General features: G+C 43.1%; 1 protein-coding gene across 7 annotated transcripts in view; it reads right to left on the bottom strand.

Annotated features, from left to right (window-relative positions):
* The window catches only part of PRUNE2 (prune homolog 2 with BCH domain), a 229,908-nt gene that overhangs the window by 64,626 nt on the left and 146,878 nt on the right, over positions 1-18,404 (bottom strand). For all 7 annotated transcript variants that reach the window (XM_074330579.1, XM_074330577.1, XM_074330578.1 and 4 more), the window contains exons 7-9: positions 15,904-16,062; positions 7,101-13,611; positions 6,004-6,769 (exon numbers count right to left, since the gene is read on the bottom strand). In XM_074330579.1, the coding sequence (XP_074186680.1) occupies positions 6,004-6,769; positions 7,101-13,611; positions 15,904-16,062 (7,436 nt within the window). The remainder of the gene's footprint in view (positions 1-6,003; positions 6,770-7,100; positions 13,612-15,903; positions 16,063-18,404) is intronic.

Raw genomic sequence — 18,404 nt, forward strand, 5'->3', positions numbered from 1 at the left:
TCCTGGGTTACTGCATTACTTCATGTGGGTTCCTAACACTTTGCCTCCATCTTTCCAAACACTTCTTTTATTAAATATTTCTCAGATTATCCTTATTTGAATTTGTCATCTCTTTCCTGCAGTGTCCCTGATACACAAATACATCCTGCTTTTAAAAGCCATGACTTCTTGTCTTTCTCAAATGCCTTCAATTTCCATGGAAGTCTATTATTCTGACATTAGTTTTGACATTTTGCCATTCTGAGAAGTAACGTGGATTTTTTCCTCAAACTAGAAGTCAACACAACACAAAAGGGTCCCTCTGTGGGTGTTCCTCCCACGAGACAGCTGAGCTGGTTCACCTCATCTTGGCACTTGTGGCTTTTTCTTGCTATAAAATCCATCACCACAAAATACCACATCTATAAATATTTGGAAAACTTAAATGTACATTGAGGGGCCTTGATTCTCTCACCTCCCTCTGGCCTCTGGCCACTGGGGTTGGCCCCATACACCACAGACAGGGAGTTGCCCACTGACACAACAGTAGCTGTCACATATTTGCTGTGGTGGTAAATACGTGTTCAGGAGTGAAAAGAGGTCAGAAGTTTGCATGACAGTATGAAGAGTCAGAGGCAAATTCTGACTCAGTTATTTTCAAAATATTGTATTGGGAACTTTGGCTATTAAACTTGATGTGCCTTTCAATGGGACCATGGGAGAGTAGGAATAAAGGCAGCAATCAACCTATAGAATAAGTTCAAAAAAATAATTGTCTTGCCCTCTGTGTATTATTGACAAGCACTGGGCTAGAAAGGAGAAGACTTAAATTCTAATCCCAACCTTACCACTTTCTCATTTCTGGATGACATTAAACAGCTCACTTATTGAGTCAGTTTGCTCATCTATAAAAAAAGGATAATAAAACTTGCCCTGTCTATCTCAAATGGAGATTGGGTAGCCCAAAGAAAATGACATTTTTGTCTGTCTGCAAGCATGTGCAATTCTGGGTAGGGTTGGCCAGAAGTGCAGATGTGGCAGGGGTGGGAGTAGGATGGGGGGGGGGGTGTGAAACACCCCCCAAAATTAATATTTTTTTAAAAGCAGACTAAGGCCAGAATTAAAGTGCACATTTAAAGACTTTCAATGATACTTAATTATCACCACCACCTGACCAAACACACCAAATGATCAAATATAATTAAAAAATAAATGAACAGAGTGAGTGCCAAGTTTGATCTTCCAGGTTTAGTTCAAAGCCAAAAAACAGTGAATAAACAAGGCAATGCTGTAGTTTATGGAGTATCAACTTATGTCGAGAAAGGGCAAATGTTTGGAGTTGGGATACAGCCCATCTACAGAGCAAGACCCTGAGAGTGGGTATAACATGATCAAAGAGCTTGATTCTTCTCCGAGTGCTCAAACATATCATCACTCAACATTGAGAGAAAGAGTCGATAGATTATTTCTTCACTTGTTTTTCATTTTCAACATTCACATTTGTATAAGATCCAATGTACTACTAATTCCTTAACCATAAATCATGGACAGAAAAAGCCTGATTTCAGAAGGTCTCATGAAAAACATAGAAAGAGCTAATGGTATCACAGGATGAAATATGAATTATTTTCCATAGTCTTGTCAGACAGAAATAAAGGCCAAAATTAGTAATTTCAAAAAAAAAAAAGCATGTACAGAGATCCTTATAAGAATCAGGTCGTGTGGAATATGAAATATATTGTGTTTGAAGGTCGTTTTTATTTTAGGGAATACCGAATAACTCAACTTACCTCTCATAGCTAGGAGATAACAGATAGCTCCACAAATATAGGACCAAGTTACTTCCAAATACTCTGTTTCAAAAGTACACGTGACAACAGCTCCCCCTGTTTTCCCCTCCCCTCTCTCCTCTCACTCCCCACCACCCACTGCTGCATGTATCTACAAAGGATTGGAAAAGTATTGTCAGTTTTCTTAGTCCTCTTGGAAATCATTTCCTTTCATCATCCTGCGTAGCTATCTCCTTGCCCCAAACCTATAGAAAGCCAATATATTTGTATATCAACTGTCCCATTTCTATATAATTCAGATGGTGAGTTTACACATATTAATGGTTTCATGCTCACTTAGAGTGTAGTTCAGGTTTTTGAATATAACCTATACCAATGGTATATGCCAACTGGCTAGGCTACGGTGCCATTATTTGGACAAGCACCACTCTAGATGTTGCTGTCAAAATATTTTTCAGATGTGATTAACACTGAAATCAGCAGACTTTGAGTAAGGCAGATGACTCTACAGCATGTGGGGGGGCTTCATCCAATCAGTTGAAGGCCTTAAGATCAAAGTCCGAAATTTCCCCTAAAAGGAGAAACTCTCCTCAAGTCTACAACACAGAGACTCTGCTACCCTGCAGAATTTGGACTCAAGACTGCACCAACTCTTGCCTGAGTTTCTAGCCCTGGCCTGTCCTACAGATTTCAGACTTGCCAATCCCTAAAATTGTGTGAGCCAATTCCAATTCCTTAAAACAGTTTCTATCTATCTATCTATCTATCTATCTATCTATCTATCTATCTATCTATCTATCTATCATCTACCTAATCTCCTCTAGCTCCTATTGACATCTTTGCAACCATGTTTTCTTTACTTGTAAACACGTAAATGGCTCTTTATTTTCAGAAGAGCGTGCATGCTGCAGATTACTCTGCGGACGTTCTCCGTGACCACACAGGAAAGATCAGGCCCATCCATCACTGTCTTGGGAATTAGTGTGCGATCCTGAGCTGGTGGGTGTATAGCTGGAGGATAACCAAGGTGTTGCAAAAGTCTGTGGGAAGATTGTTTCTAGGGAACGAGAACACAGCACTGAAAACCTCAAGAGAGAGAGTTTATCTTTCAGCACTCATAACAAGCTTTGTTAACAAAAGTCAGTAGGTGGAGGATGAGGAGAAAAGGCTTCTTTTAAATGCTTCCTTGGGTTTTGAAAATATAGCTTACCGCTCTCAAAACAATGTGAAAGCTGAAAGGGGGTGCGCCTGATGAGGGGAGGGCAAGAAGCCAGTTTGTAGATGGTAGGTGATATCACACAGACTATCAGCCCACTTCTGGTTTTAGAGACAAGGTGTTAACCTTTTTTTTTAGAACAGTGTTGATATTTGGTATTCTGTCCTATGATGAGATTTTGTGTCAGGATATGTTTCCAGGTTTTTGGTTAGGAAAATATGGCTATTTTATCATATTGCTCCTGTGATTACCTTCCTATTTCCACGATTTCCTTCATCCTATTTTTCCCAGTTAAATTGGCTGGCCTCTCACCCTCTTCTGTGCCTTTCCAGATCACGACCTTCATTTAATGCCCATCTCGAATTGCCCCTTGCAGGACGCAGTATGACTTTCATGGGCCTTAGGCACTTTTGCCTTCATGGGCTCCTTCCTTCATTAAAAAAAAAAAAAAATCTAAAAATGTATTTTACATTCTTGTTGGTAGAAAGAAATATAATGCACACAGGAGTACCCAGTAATTTTCCCCTTGGTTTTGAAAGAAATTCAAAGCTTCTCATGGGCCTCTTAAAGTATCATGGGCCCTAGGTCCTCTGCCTCCTGATCCTGCTGGATGATAAGCCGCCCCTGGTTTCTCCATAAAAGCACCTACACAGATGCCTCTCCCCTCACCTTACTAGCATTAACACACACTCTGGACACAGAGAGACTCAAATTCAAATCCCAGATTCTTCATTTTCTAACTATAAACCAGAGCAAGTGGGTCAACCTTTCTGCACATCAGTTTCCTGCCTTGAGTAATTCTTACCTCATACAGTTGCCATGGTGATGTGAGACTGTGCACATATAGTGCTTAGTACCTGGTCCATGGTAAATGCTTGTAATTGGGAGCTGTTTCTATTTAATCTGACGTTGGTTACGAACTATCTTGATTTCAGTATTACACTACTATTTACCTTTTCACTTATGTTTAACTCCCTTATTAACCTGTAAACTCCTAGAGGGCTGGGAGTAAGTTTCAGATCAGTGATTCTCAAACCTTAGCATGCAACACAATTACCTGGAGGTGTTGACACAAAAGTGGCTTGGCCCCATCCCAAGTTCTTGATTCAGGAGGTCTAGGGTGGGGCTGAAAATGTGCTTTTCTAAGCAGCACCCAGGTGATGGTACCTCAGGGCCGCTGATTTTGGACCCCCCTTATATACTCTCTGCTTTAGACAACTCTGCCCCCTCCTAAAATTTAGCAGAGGGAAGTTTTCAAATACTAATATTTTAATACTAGTATTAATACTAGTGATGATATTAGTATTTTATTAGCACAAATATTTCAGAGTAAATTATTTAGGTCAAAGATAATACAAAGGCCAGTGAAAATCTGTCCCCTCTCCCCCAACTGTGAGAAAACTTTCATTACTGCAGGGGCTGAGCAAAAAGAGATCGGCAAAGAAATCTTACTGAAAGAAAAGGGGCTCGTGGCACAATTGAACATTATCATCTGTTGGATTTCAGGGGCATGTGCACAATGCAGACAAAAAGCCAAACAATAGCTCAGCCAACCCCCCGAGTTCTGAGCTCCATCTATAACAACGCCAGCAGGGCTGCTGGGATCCATCTGCTGCTGTCTTTCTGATAACGGATCTGGGGTCTCGGGAAGGAAAGCTTGACAGGAAGAAAGAAAGATTAGGCCAACTGAATATTGGCTGCATGTATGAAGCCACACTTGAATATGGCACAGCGTTTCACTCTTTATGGCACTTTGCCAACCTCCACATACCCCTACTGTTCTTTCTGTGTTCCCTGTTCCTTTCCCGGAAAAATATAATTTGTGAATATCAAAGGCCTCCTGGATACACTGTATTTACAAATAAATTGAGTTCCCAGAATTTAATACTGAAGGAAGTCTTCAGATCCTCTGCCCAACACACTGGTTTTACAAATGAGGAACCTGAAACCTAGGGTTACCCTAAAATATATAACCATATATGACCCACAGTGGATATGTGGGGTGTATAGTCCTTTATGCTCCCGAAATGTGTAGGAAAAAGGTATCGTTTCTCCATTATATTTCAAGAGGGAAACATGATTTTCCCCTTTACTTAAGTTACTTTGCACAATTTGCCCTTTTGTCCCTGGAAGCAGGAGGGCTTTATCAGGGCAAACAAAGAGAAATGAACAACCCTAAACAGTGTCAGCAGGGCCTGGAAGCTTGCAGGCAGGGATGACATCCTGTTCCTTATTATATTTCCACTTGCTACCCAGCCACTCAGCACAGAGCAGATTCTCAAAAACCATACGGTGAATGAACGAATGAATGAATGAATGAATGACTCACTGGTTTGATGGTTGTTTGCCAATTTCCAGCCAATTAGGGAATGATGTTTCACACTAAGATTATGAGGCTGCTGTGGAGTCTCTGTATTCCTACATAAGTTAGGTGCTTGCATAAAACCAGAATTGCCTTTTCTGTATGATAGTGTGTCTGCTGGAAAAGTATAGGCTTTGAGGTTGAAACACTTTGAATACCAGACTCTTCACTCTGATTACTTAATTCTAGGCAAGTTACAGAAACTGTGTGAGCCTTAAGTCCCCTGTCCACATCAGTCTGTGTAAAATAAACATAATAATACCTACCACCTCCGGGGTGCTGCAAGGATTAAATGATATAATATGTGCAAACTGCCTTGTACCATGAATAAATGTTAGTGCCCCCCCTCTCCAGTTCCAACTGTCTATTTAAGAGTGATATTGGTATTGAGTAGCTGCAATCAGTATAAATATCAGGAGGGTAAGTATAAGATTCTGGATAGGAAGTGAAGGGGCTTTGGGGGCTGAAAACATACACAAATCATCATTATCATTATGGTTATCAGGCAGCTGCTTTTATTGATGATGTGCTTTGCAATAAACATAAGCAAAGCTCCTATTATGTAGGTATTCTTCATATTCCATCACCGCTCACCATTTCTCTGGTTTCTAATAAAATGGTTTTAAGGAAAAAAATAAATTTAGCTTTTTGCTTACCCATTTGGTGTTGGTTTCCTTGTTCTGGACTCAAGAAACTCTGTCTCCTCCTCTGTTTCCGTTCCAGGGATCGTGTTTTTCTGAGAAGGCTGTGGTGAAAGCATTTCCCATTCATTGTCATGGGTGACAGCTGGCAACATAACTGCCTCTGGGCCAGCCCTGCTTTGAATCTTGCTCTTCCATGACTGGCGGCCCAGACTAGAGGTTTCCTCTAGTGCTAAAGATTCTAGAGGGTTCGTTTCTCCCAGAACCTGCATTTGGGGACACTTGTCCAGGTCGTCATCAGAGGCTGCCTCCACAGCCTTGCCAGACCATCCAGGTCCTTTTTCCCTAGCTTCTGATGATGGACTGTCACCCTCACCATGGCCCAAGACCATCCAACTCTGGTCTTGCCCAGGGGTTTCAAGAGACGATCTCTTATCATCTTGGGAAGAAATTCTCCCTGCAGAATGATCTTTCCTTTCATTTAAGGAGGCAGGCTGACACGGGTCTGAGAAGCTGGCTAATTGAGTTCCTGGCAGCCTCATTTCTCCAGGACCTACGTGAAACTCTTCCAATTCGGATGTGCTTTCTCTTGTTTCACAGGCCTCTAGTTTTGGGGGTGATTTTTCTTCATGGTTTACAAGTATGTAATCCATGTGTTGTGCCTGAGGATCTTCACTCTTCTCTGTGTACCTTTCTTCCCGGTATTCAGGTTTTATCTGCTTGGGTTCTTCAGTAGGAATTATTTTTTCTTCTTCTGACTCCAATATTCCCTTGCTGGCACCTAAATGTGGAAGATGAAGGTGAGAAGGGGAGAACAAGGCTTAATTAACACAGCATGTAATTTGTGATCTTTGTAAATGATCCATCTAAAGAGAGATAATTTAAGAAATATTTCCTTTTGTAAAGCTGTTTAATTTGCTCATGCACTCTCAAGGACAGGTAATACACAAGCAGTAGACATTCCTGCTGTAATATAAGACATGGTTGAGCATGCATTACAAATATAGTTAGTTCCTCTGTACCCACATTGGTAGGAAGAGTGTGTTTTGCAAATGTATTAATTGAATGAAAGCAGCAGTGTCTGAGTGATGGAGAAAGGGGATGTTTCTTACCATTTGGTGGTCCTATGTCTCCACCTGCTGGTGAATCCGAACTATCTGTTTCTTCTTCCCAGTCAATGTTTGATGGAGACAACTCCATGTTGGAGTCGCCACCTACAGACAGAGAAACTGACTCAGGGTCTTCATGAATATGCAGTTCAACCAGCTGGTGTCCAGGCTGTGTGTTTTGGGTCTCAGTGTGGTTTTTCTTGCTTCTTTGATCAGGAAGGACAGGAAGCAATGTCTCTGCTGTTTCGCTTCCCAGAGATTCATCCCCAGCTTCCTCTGTCATCTCAACACCAGTAGTAGGTTCTGTGAGATAGGACAAATCAAAGGGAGGTGTGTAAGGTGCAAGAGATTGTTTCTGAGCATCTTCTTCCAAGAGATGGTCACCACCATAGAGAAAGTGTTCAGGATCTTTCATTAAATCTTCATCGATATTTTGGCCCATGACGTCATATTCAAAATCACCCCAAGAGGCTTCGGATGAACAGATATCTTGCTTCCCTACATCCCCGTCAACTGGCGTTTCAAGATTGCCTTCTGACAATGTCAATTTACTCATGTCATCTATCGTTCCCGTGGATGTGTTGAGACCTGAGGCATCACTGAGACTGTGGTCAAAGGCAGCTTCACTTACATCCAGACAAGTGTCTGAAGCTAGCAGAGCATCAGGAACTGAAGCAGGATTCTCAGCAGGGAAAGGTTGCTCAAGGACCAACACAGCTCCTGTATCTGTCTGACTTTCAGGACAAAAGCCCTCTGAAACCCAAGAGCCGTTGCCATCCATAGTTGGCTCTTGGTGAGTTACAAAAATACTGGTTCCCATATTTTTAATAACTGGGATTATTCTGTCATTGGGTTCCAAAATTGGTGCCATATCTGAATCTGGGTTAGCTTCTTTTTCTGATGCTTTTAAACCTGTTTTGTCTTCACCATTTAGTTCAGAAGATTCAGGAGAACCATTGTGAGAAGCAGCCAGCGGAGATGAGCCATTCGTGTTTGCTTGATCACTGACTGGAGGCAGTGGAATTAGGTTTTCGGAATATAGTTCTGAATTGTATGGGACAAAGTCCTGCCCAGGCTCTTGACTGGGTTCATCATCCAGCTTCGGCTCGGTGAGATATAACTCACTGGCTTCCCCTTCAGGTTCCATACTAGCACTGATGTGTTGCTCAGTCTCTTGCTTGGCTTCATAATCATGACATATATCAGGGCTGTCAGAAGCCTGAGAATTGCTGTCCTGGTCACAGTGAGTTAGTATATCAGGGTTCTCACCATCTGCTTTCAAACTGAAGAGCTGCTTAGCATCTATCCACAAGTCAGGCGAAGCTGACGCCAGTTGCCCACCATCTTGGAAGTTGCCATGTAAAATATCTGGAACAAACGTGCCTTGGGGTCCCTCACTAGGGGTAGAGCCATCCCATTCAGCACCTGACTTCTTTATCAACTGGATGGAAGAACTGACAGCAGGGAAATCTTCTGAGGCAATGTTTGAATTTGTCATTTCACTGGGGTATGATTTTTCTTCCTCCCACCAATTTGTTTCTTGACACTCAATAGTTGAAACATTAGCAGTAACACATTCATTTTCATCTGCTTGAGTCAATGTTGGATCTGGCTGATCCCAGATGGACAGCACTGTATTCTGACACTGCTCTTGGGTAGGTGTTTCAGAAGTGAGTCTGTCACCAGCAGAAGACACGAAGCTTTGCTCTCCGAGATCCTTTTCTCTAATTTGGTCCAATATTACAAGTTGGCTAAGCTGATCAGCTTCTGGGTCTGGCTCTCTTGGTTGAATGTTCCAAAGTTGCTTGTGGGAGTTCTCCCCATTACTATCCAGAAAAGGTGACTGACATTCATCACTGAAAGGGTTAGTATAATGTGTTTCCATGGACTCCATATCACCCTGAATGGGTTCTCCCCAAGGACCCACATTTTGGTATAATTCCCCTTCCACTGTACCCTCAATTGGTTGCCCTTCCTGTAGAGAGTCATTCCAGCACTGGGTGCTCTCAGTGGAAAAGCCAAGCCTTTTCAATTTAGAATAATTTTCATTCTTTGGTTCAGTTTTGGGAGATATTTGCCATATGATATCTTCTTCCTTCCCCATTTCTGGAGATCTCATCTCCCTATGCACTGCTGTAATCTGTACTTCGGTCTTCTTTATTGGTGAGAAATTCCAGTGATCAGGGGTGCTTTGTTGATTGTCACAGAATGGGTTTGATGTACTCTCAGTCTCTGCTGGTTCTGAACCACCTACACAGATGGATAATTCTTCAGACTTGGGATCCTCCTTGGCCAAGAACTCACTAGATTCATTCAATGAATCCCAAGCTCTGGGTTCGCTCTGAGGAACATGGCAAGTGGCCAAATGGATCTCTTTCTCCACTGACTCTCCATCACCTACACTATCATCATCAGAACCTGAGCTTGTTGAAATGAACTTGGCATCTTCCAGCTTCATAGAGTCAGGAATACCACGTGCATGTTTTTCCTGATGGCTAACCATTAGATTGCTTTCCTGATATGCACCTGAATATTCAGAATGTTTGCCTGTTTCAGGGCTGGATAAAGAGGAAAAGGAATCAACATCTATTGAGTCATTCCAAATCTCTACAAATTTATGAACCTTGTGATCTAAGCTCCTTTCAAACTCGTCCAGTCTGTTTTTCTCCAGGTCCTTCGTTTCAGTAATTACTTCTACTTGGCCATCAGTAGTAATTAGTTCAGATTCTTGGTGCTTCTGTGTATTCCAATCATCTTGATTCACCTTCTGATGCCTAGTATTGGGTCCATGGTCCCAGGAAAGGGGTGCAGCTGAAGAATCATTTAGGTCAGGACTGGATGCACTTGAATGTGTATACTCACTAGAAATACTATCTCTGTCAGAATTCCTTGATGGACTGGCTCCTGGAGGGCTGTTCTTAGTACTCTTAATGTCAAGATTCTCAGTTATCTCAGAACTTGCACAACTGATCTGCATATCACTGTCTACAGGGCCATCCCAATTGTCAAGGCTTTGGGGACATTCATGAGGTGGCTCTTGTTTCACTCCCTCTGGCTCCAGAATATTATATTCTTCAGTTTTCTCAAGATCCATTTCTGGTAAAGATACATTTTTGGTTGAATTCAGCCTACCTGAAATTTCAGTAGCTTCACCTGAATTGTTGTGATTCCTTAGGTGCTTTTCGCAGGTCTCTTTTGCCTGCAGGACATTTGTGGACGCCTCTGTTTGCACATCACAGGGGTCTGGATTGTAAGGTCCCTTCTCATGCACTAAGACCTCCTGGGGTTCCTCAGTCTGAGGACTGGAAGTGACCAAAAGAGAGCTGATTTTGACTGATTCATCACAGATTTCTTGATGTTCAGCTGCAACTGGGGAAGAGCATTCCAGGTCACCCTCCCCTTCTCCAGAAGTCCCCGAGGCTCTATCCATCACTTCCTCCTCATTGAGGTGCTTATCAGCAGCTCTGTGGGTTTCCTTCTCACTTTCACTTTGTCCATAGCTAAGACCCTCCCATGGATCTGAGCATACAAAGTGCCCTGGATTGTCAACCCCAGTCACCAATGACACTGTATCACTTGGCAGGTTTCCTCTGCATGTGTCTTGCTGGTCAGGATCAAGTGTTGCTGATTCACTGGCTCCAGAGGCTTCTAGCACGTCTGGGATGTGATGGTCCTGAAGTTTTTCTGAAGAGCTAGGAGTTTCAGGAGGCAATTTGCTTTGTTCTGAATCTGTAACATATGATGAGTCTGGTAACATTAATGATGACATGTCGTTCTCTCTCATGACGGAATCCCAAATATTATTCGCGATTAGCTGTCCGCTTTTTTCATTCAGTATGTGATACTCGTTGGGAGCAGTGTCCTTGCTGTGCTCAGAAGAAGCAGGGAGTCCCCAATCTGCCTGATTTGCTTCCTGATACTCCACGCCCCACGGTTCTAGCTGTTTCACTGAAAATCGGGTTTCAGGTTCGGTACTTTCCGCCATGTATCCTTGTGCTTGACCTTCACCAGGGACCGCCACACCCGCACTGCAATCATCCCAGTCCAAATCATTATCAGAGATGGTCGCAGTGGACTGAGTGTCCTCCAGAATCACTCTGTTCCACAAGTCAAGATTGTCAGGGGCCAACTGCCGGGAGTTGGTGCCGGTATGCAACAGTGTGAGCTGTCGGTTTGTTTCGTTGTACAGCTGCATCATGCTGGGGTCGTCGTAGCTGGACAGGCTGCTTTCCCCAGCGTCATCCTCTGTGAAGATGTCCTTATCATCTGTGGGCTCTGTCTTGAGTGAATCTTTATCTGGGTTGTGAGTGGCATTTATTTCAGAATTATCTGCAGGAGGTGAAGCCCACATTTCTAGGTTCCCAGGACCTGAACTCATTCTATTTCTCGGTGGCTGTTGCGGTGACTGAGGTGGGATTTCAGTCTCCTCTGTGGTCAAGTTAGCATCTTTTGACTCAAAACCTCCCTCTTTGGCCAATAGCTTGTTTTCGATTTCTTTCTCGTCTCCAGCAAATGTTGGTGATGTGTAAGAATCAGAGGTGGAATAGTTGGTGTCTAAGGGGGAAGGCACTGAATCTTCCCCTATGTTGGATGCACTGTAATCGGAACATTTATATGATAAGAAGGAATCTTCCCAAGGAGCTATGTCTGACCCTCCTTTCTTGATACTCTCCTCAAAAAGGTTCCAGGAATCTACCTTTTCATACACTTTCTCCCTAACTTTTGGGTCCACGACACCATCCTGATCACCCTTTGCGGGCTTAGAACTATTCCATGCGTGATCCAGATCAGATCCAGGTATAAGAGTATTAGCCCTGGATTCACGGCTCTTTTTGCCCCAGATTTCTGGAGCTGCTTCATTATTTGCCTCACTGGGTGAATTGTCCACTAGATCTGAAGGAAAAGAAAACCCACTTTTTGCCATGGCCCACTCATTTGGGTCCCTCACAGATGGTGTCTCACCACTCGTTGGGTGCAGATTCCAGGTATTTTTCAAAGCCCCGGTGTCATTTTCTTTACCAAATGCACTCCAGGCTGGGAATGATGCTGCAGCAGCTGGTGCACCATCATCTGTGGGCTTTCCCCAGGGCTCAGGCATCGCTGTGGGTGAGCGATCAGAACACCACAAAGCAGTGAAGTCTTCTATCAGGTGGTTTGTCCCCTGAGGAGAAGCGTCTGGCAAATGTGACTTCTCAGCGGGCAGCTTCTGAAACTGCAAGCTTTCCTCATTTTGGTCTTGAATATTATTGCTGCCCAGTCCTGGCTGCCCAAATTCTGACTCCCAGGGACCGGACTTTGGGAATTCGAGACTCTTTGGTTGAAATATAGAATCTGAGGCTCTCCTATCAGCTGGGCTTGGCTTATGATCTTTCCAGGATTCAGGGCTCTGGAAGACAGATTCCTGCTCGCTGGAACTCCATGCATCTGCAATATTTTTAGAGTCAACTTCCAAACCACCCCACCAGCTGCTGCACCTCACACGAGACTGAGGTGGCCCTGTGTGACCTGTGTCAACTGCTTTTGGGGCCATATCATCTTTATAGAGTAGAGCTGGTTCTTCAGTGGATGGCGAGCTTTCTACAAAGCTATTCACAGGTGCTGGTGGGACCCTCTTTCCAATATTTTTCAGCCTTTCTGGTGAAAGAGATTCATCTCCCACAAAACCTGTCAGGCTCAAATTTCTCTCAGTGTTATCCTTGGGACTTTCTTGTCTCTGAACAAACTCCTCATCAAATTCCACAAGGCTATCTTTGCCAGCCTCCGACAAAAGCGAACTAGATGAATAATTAGACATGTCCATCTCTATCCCACTGAGTCCTTTAGGCCCCGTGGGGAGCTGTCCTTCTGATGAATCACTGTTGGGGAAGAAATCATCTGCCGGGGAGTAGTCTGCAGAATGGGAAGATGGTTGGGACTGCCCAGAAACCATGGGTGCCGGGTCAAAGTTGAAGAGGTCAAAGTGTTCTCCATGTTCTCCGGACCGTGCATGCTCCTCCACTGCTGCTCCTTCAGGGATGGGACTGTAGGAGTCAAACCCCAGGAGGAGGCTGTGATGAGACCCTGCACCTTCGCCCACAGGACTATCATCACTGAGGAACACCGAGCTCTCCTTGGATGAACGGCTGCTCCTGATGGTGGCTAATCCACTATCTGGGCTAACAAGGTCTATGTTGACATCCACCTGGGCCTGGTTAGAATCGTTGAGATCTGGAGGGTTTTCTATGAAATTCACGGAGTTGGGCTGCGGCTCTATGTCAGAGCCATACAACTCCATGATCCCGGAAGATCCCTGGGAGAGTGGGGCACTGCCTGCCACGGCTTCTGTGGAGGATGTGCGGCTGTTGGAGACCATCTCTGGACACCTCCTATTGATGACCTCCTTGACAAGGAGAACCACCTGGTCACAAGTCACCGACGGGTTCTCCTGCTGGTACACCAGGATCTCGTCACAGCCACATTCAAAGGGCTCCAGCTCTAGGCAAGGGTTCTGGCACTCTTCCAGTTCACAGCAAATCTGTTGGGGAGACACAGGGGTTTGTGTGAGCACTCAGGAGCTCTTTGCTCTTTGCAATTTGTCTTTCTTGATTTTTCTTAACATGAATTAATCTGTGTTCATCTGTCTAAAAAGAAGAACTCAAACAACTGAAAACTGAATCATGTAAAACATGGAAAGTCCTACTTAATATACCACCAACTCTTTCTCCAATCCTATCGAATTAGTGTTTTGTTGAACTCAAAATCCAGCTGTTCAATATTGCTGGCTCTTGAAAATTATATATAAAGAGATTTAAAACCATTTAAATCCTTTCCTTAGTGTAACATCATACTGTCTTCTAAGAGGAAATGTGAAAACAGTGCAAACTTTTTTCAAGTTTGCAAAAAGCAGAAATAATGCCAGCTGCTGACAAGAACTAGGGGAAAGTATTGGAATAAAAGGAAATGAGGCAGGAGAAATGCTTTGTTTAGGAGCAGGCAGCCAGAGCCTGCTTTAACCTCTGATAGCCTCATAAGGCAAAGGAGAAAGTAGGAAAGAGAAAGCAGCTGCAGGAGGCAGAGCTTTCCAACCTCGCTCAGGCCCCAACTGTCCCTTCCTGCCCCAGGGAGCAGTGACATGGAGCCCAGAACAAACAGAGCTGCCTTGGGAGGCCAAGAGAATGTGTGACAGTCAGTGCAAGGCCAGAACTGGGCTGCAGCTCTATGATTTTTAGGAAATGATGGGGATATTTTGCACACTGGGCCTTTGAAATGGTCCCACAAGATTAGCGAAAGTAACATTATCAACAACACAACAACAACAATAGCTATAGAGCTCACATAGATAGTAATAAAATATTCAATAACAGTTATTGAATGTTTTCATATGCTAGGAACAGTTCCAAGGGTTTTATGTGCATTATCTCTTTTAATCCTCACAATAATCCTACACGGTACAGACTCTTTATCCCTATATTGCCAATGAGGAAACAGAGACACAGGAAGATTAACTATCATGGCCAACCACACGCAGCTAACAAGTGATGGAGCCACAACTCGGGCGGCTGAGCCGCAGACGCTGACCCTGACCAACTGTGACGACAGAGACAAAGAGGGACTCCTCTGGAGTAGCCTCAAGCCTGTGTTGCTCAAGATTCTGAGGAGCTGTCTCTTGGGTAACATGAGGGGAGGAAAGGCAGGGTGGAGTCCACTCAAGGGCTGCTAACCACTACCCTACATGTGCTTTCCTACTTGTGTCTATTTTAAATTAACCAATTTTAAAAATGATTTGCTACTACAAGAGATTTGAAAACCACTGTATGGAAGGAAGGCTTCCGAAACCTAAGTCCTATCCATGGGAAACCAGTGGCCAAAGATAAAATTCAGCTTTGAATCCCAATGCAGACCAAAGCACTGAGAATGTTCCAGGCAGGTGACACAATGCACAGATGTATGTGTGTCAGAAAGACGGTGCAAAATTCATCTGCTGCAGGAGCATGGGGGCACTTTCATACTTGGACATGAGAAAGCACAGAGGAGCCCGGGAGTACGTACAGTCCTATGTCAAGAGAGCAATGACGGATATCTTGGGGGACAGACAGTGAGCACGTAGAAAAGAAAGGAGTCGACACTGCTCCTTGGCACCTGTGGGTACAGAAGGTGTCTAATCTATTAGTGAGGAAAGATTTGTGATGAAACTGCTCTGTGCCCCTGCCGTCCATATTATAAATTATGTATCTTTTCATGTTACTTATTAAATACACCTGGTTTGGTATATCCAGTGCCTATTTTGATTAATTTTGTCTACATCTTATATCATTTCTATATCCTTAGGTTAAAAGATGCAGCTCACAACCGAAAGGATCTGACTGATTATCCAGTCGGAAATTTAGTGCCTGGAGACAAACTAACTTTGATTAAAGCATCAGATCACCGGGTACTCAACAGTGGGTACCAAACCGGTATTTAGACAAAGACTAAACTGTGTTAGTTATTAGCACGTAGCAAAGAAAACAGCACTCAAAGAAGGACTAGCTATGATCTTTTTGGGGCGGGGGTGGTGATGACGGTGAGACAGCTATGATCTTTTGGGTGAGAAATCTATCATCTTTCTCTCTATGGATTCAGGCTAGAAGAGAACTGATTATGAGGCTCTTAACACAGGCCTAATGTGCAAAATGCCCCCAACATTTCTTAAAACTCAAACTCTAGGACTTACTATCTTGGGCCAATTTCTTTATGCCACCGACCCCCTGCCATCTTCCACCACGTGTTCTGAGAGCCAGCAGGTTAGGATGCAGTGACACATGCCAGGGTGGGAGGAGGTCCTTACCTGACTGCACAGCTCTAGGTTCTCAGAGTACACTGCGACCTGTCGTCTGGGCTGCCACTCCTCCGACAGGTCGCTGGCCAAGAGGATGAGGACATCGAAACCGAACTTGTCTGTAAATGCTTTCAAATCACTGGTGATACTGCTGTGAAACACACAGTTCTGAAATGACAACAGGCAATTTGATATTAACGTCAGACTGCTGAGCTTTGAGGAGCTGTGTCACAAATCTGTCCAGTCTTAGGATGTATTACAACAGAGCTCTATTATTCAGTGCAAGTGAAATAAAACAGTTGGAGGAACTTTGGAAACTTTCATGTGATGCCTTAAGATATACCTTGTTTGTTCATTTTCCTAAACCAAGAAAGGAAGGCGTCTTTGCCATTATCACTAAGAATGGTTTAGACAAGAAGCAAATATCTTAACACTTTTTCCCTAAAATATTGATTCAACTATGGACTTTCCAAAGCATATTTTCCCTCTTATTGTTTGTAGGACATAGGAATGTCTGCTATTATTACAACCTATCACTGAAAAAATAGGAGGAAGTTAGTATTTTTTTTGTATAACTGCTTTCAATTGCTTATTATTAACCTCAAGCAGAATTCCAAAGATGAACCTAGCTGAGTTTACTGAGTGCTTTTCCTCCCAGTGTAGATGTCCAGGAGATTTGTATAAGGGCAGTGATGTCAGATGTGCTTGCTGGATATGGTAACTAAGGAGAAATGAATAATGGCAGAGAAGTCACCCACTCCCATGGAGGACCCAGACCCGTGACTCACATCATCCTCAGAAATGTACTGGCCTTTTCAAGTTTTATTAACTGCAGTGAGAAGCACTTTGTTGGCATGGTTGTCTCTCTTTCTTAAAGAAACAGTGAAAACCATATGTGAGCCCCTAGCATATACTAGCTGCTCAAGAAATGTCTGTTGAATGACTGGAAAGATACCCACATAAAATCAACCTGGGCTACATAATCTTCCATCACAGAATGTGTGTGTGTGTGTGTGTGTGTGTGTGTGTGTGTGTGTGTGTATCTATATCTATCTATCTACATATAGTCATCATATATAATCAATCGACAGTGTATTGCTACTTAATGAAAATCACCATGATATTCACTCAAGAGCTATAAAGAATTCTATTAATTTTTTCCCGATTACAGAAGTCATCAGAATTATGCATGCCACTGGTAAAATACTAGAGCAACACAGAAATGTACACCACAGGAAGTGGAAGTGCCGCATACCCCTTCCTCAGAGAACCACTGCGAAGAGCTCAGCAGTGCAGCACATTAGGTGTAGATTTTTTCCATGCCCAGATGAATGTTTGTATGTGCTAGCTCTTTGAAACTTGTAGATTTGTGGCTTAGACTATTTACCAGACTATTTAAAATATCCATATCGCATGTGCTCTAATTCTGCTGAGGTGAATCTCAAGGTCCATGAGGCCCCTGAGAAGGCACATGAGACACTTGGCAGATGCATGGGCCCAGCCCATCACCAGCTTCCACACCTCAAGGAGGCTTTGTTGTCTAATCCTGCAGCAGCCACTCTCATTGGGCATCTCACAAGGCTGCTTTCACATTCTGGTTACAAAGAATCACACATGGGAATTCACAGAGGTCTCAGAATATGTTGGGAATGAATACCAAGGGTCTATTGTACTGACTTGGTAATGAAATTTATGATGTTCAAATAAAATAGCTTTTGGAAGCATGTGTTCCAAAAGGCCTACTGTCAGCTTTCATGCTTTTTATTTATTGTCTAAGTGCCATAATAACAATCTTTAAATAGAGACTTCAAAAATTTAATTCACCTACAACAGAAGTAGATACTTACAATGAACTTTTTAAAAGTCTGACCTCATAGTGTACACAACATGCATTCAATAGATAAGATTATTTCAAATTATCATTGGTGTATTCCCTCAATATCCTCAATGCTGAGCTTTTTGCCATTATGAATCGTAAATGAAGATATGGTTCTGAAGAAAAACAAGAGTGGACAGCAACTACTTATATCTTACTTCCAATGACTGAAGGCTTTGGCACAAGAAGTCCTAGAATTTTCATTTCAAAATATTTTTCAATATGTACACAAAACACCTAAATACATTTATAACCCCCAGAAAGAAGATACAATACTTCTAAGAGAGTTTTACATATAATAATTCTCATGACACTGACAGCTGGGTCACTCAAGCAAGAGAAAAGCAGGTTTTACTGGTATCTGAGCACAAGATTAGGATTCAGTAGAATCAGCATTATTCAAAGCCAGAGTTGGGAAACATTTGCTATTCCAAAATGCTGGCTGAGCTCCAATCTCTTTGGATTCTTCTGTGTTAAAATGACATCTCTAGGATCTTTTTGGCTCAAGTCCAGGGGCACCTGGCAACACCAGGGGTCTTATTGGAAAGGCAGAGTCTCAGCCCGCACCCCAGACCTACTGAGGCAGAATCTGTGTTTTCCACAAATCCTGGATGATTTGAATACATATTGAATT

Source organism: Rhinolophus sinicus, linkage group LG04 (assembly GCF_036562045.2).
Source record: "Rhinolophus sinicus isolate RSC01 linkage group LG04, ASM3656204v1, whole genome shotgun sequence".
NCBI lineage: Eukaryota > Metazoa > Chordata > Mammalia > Chiroptera > Rhinolophidae > Rhinolophus > Rhinolophus sinicus.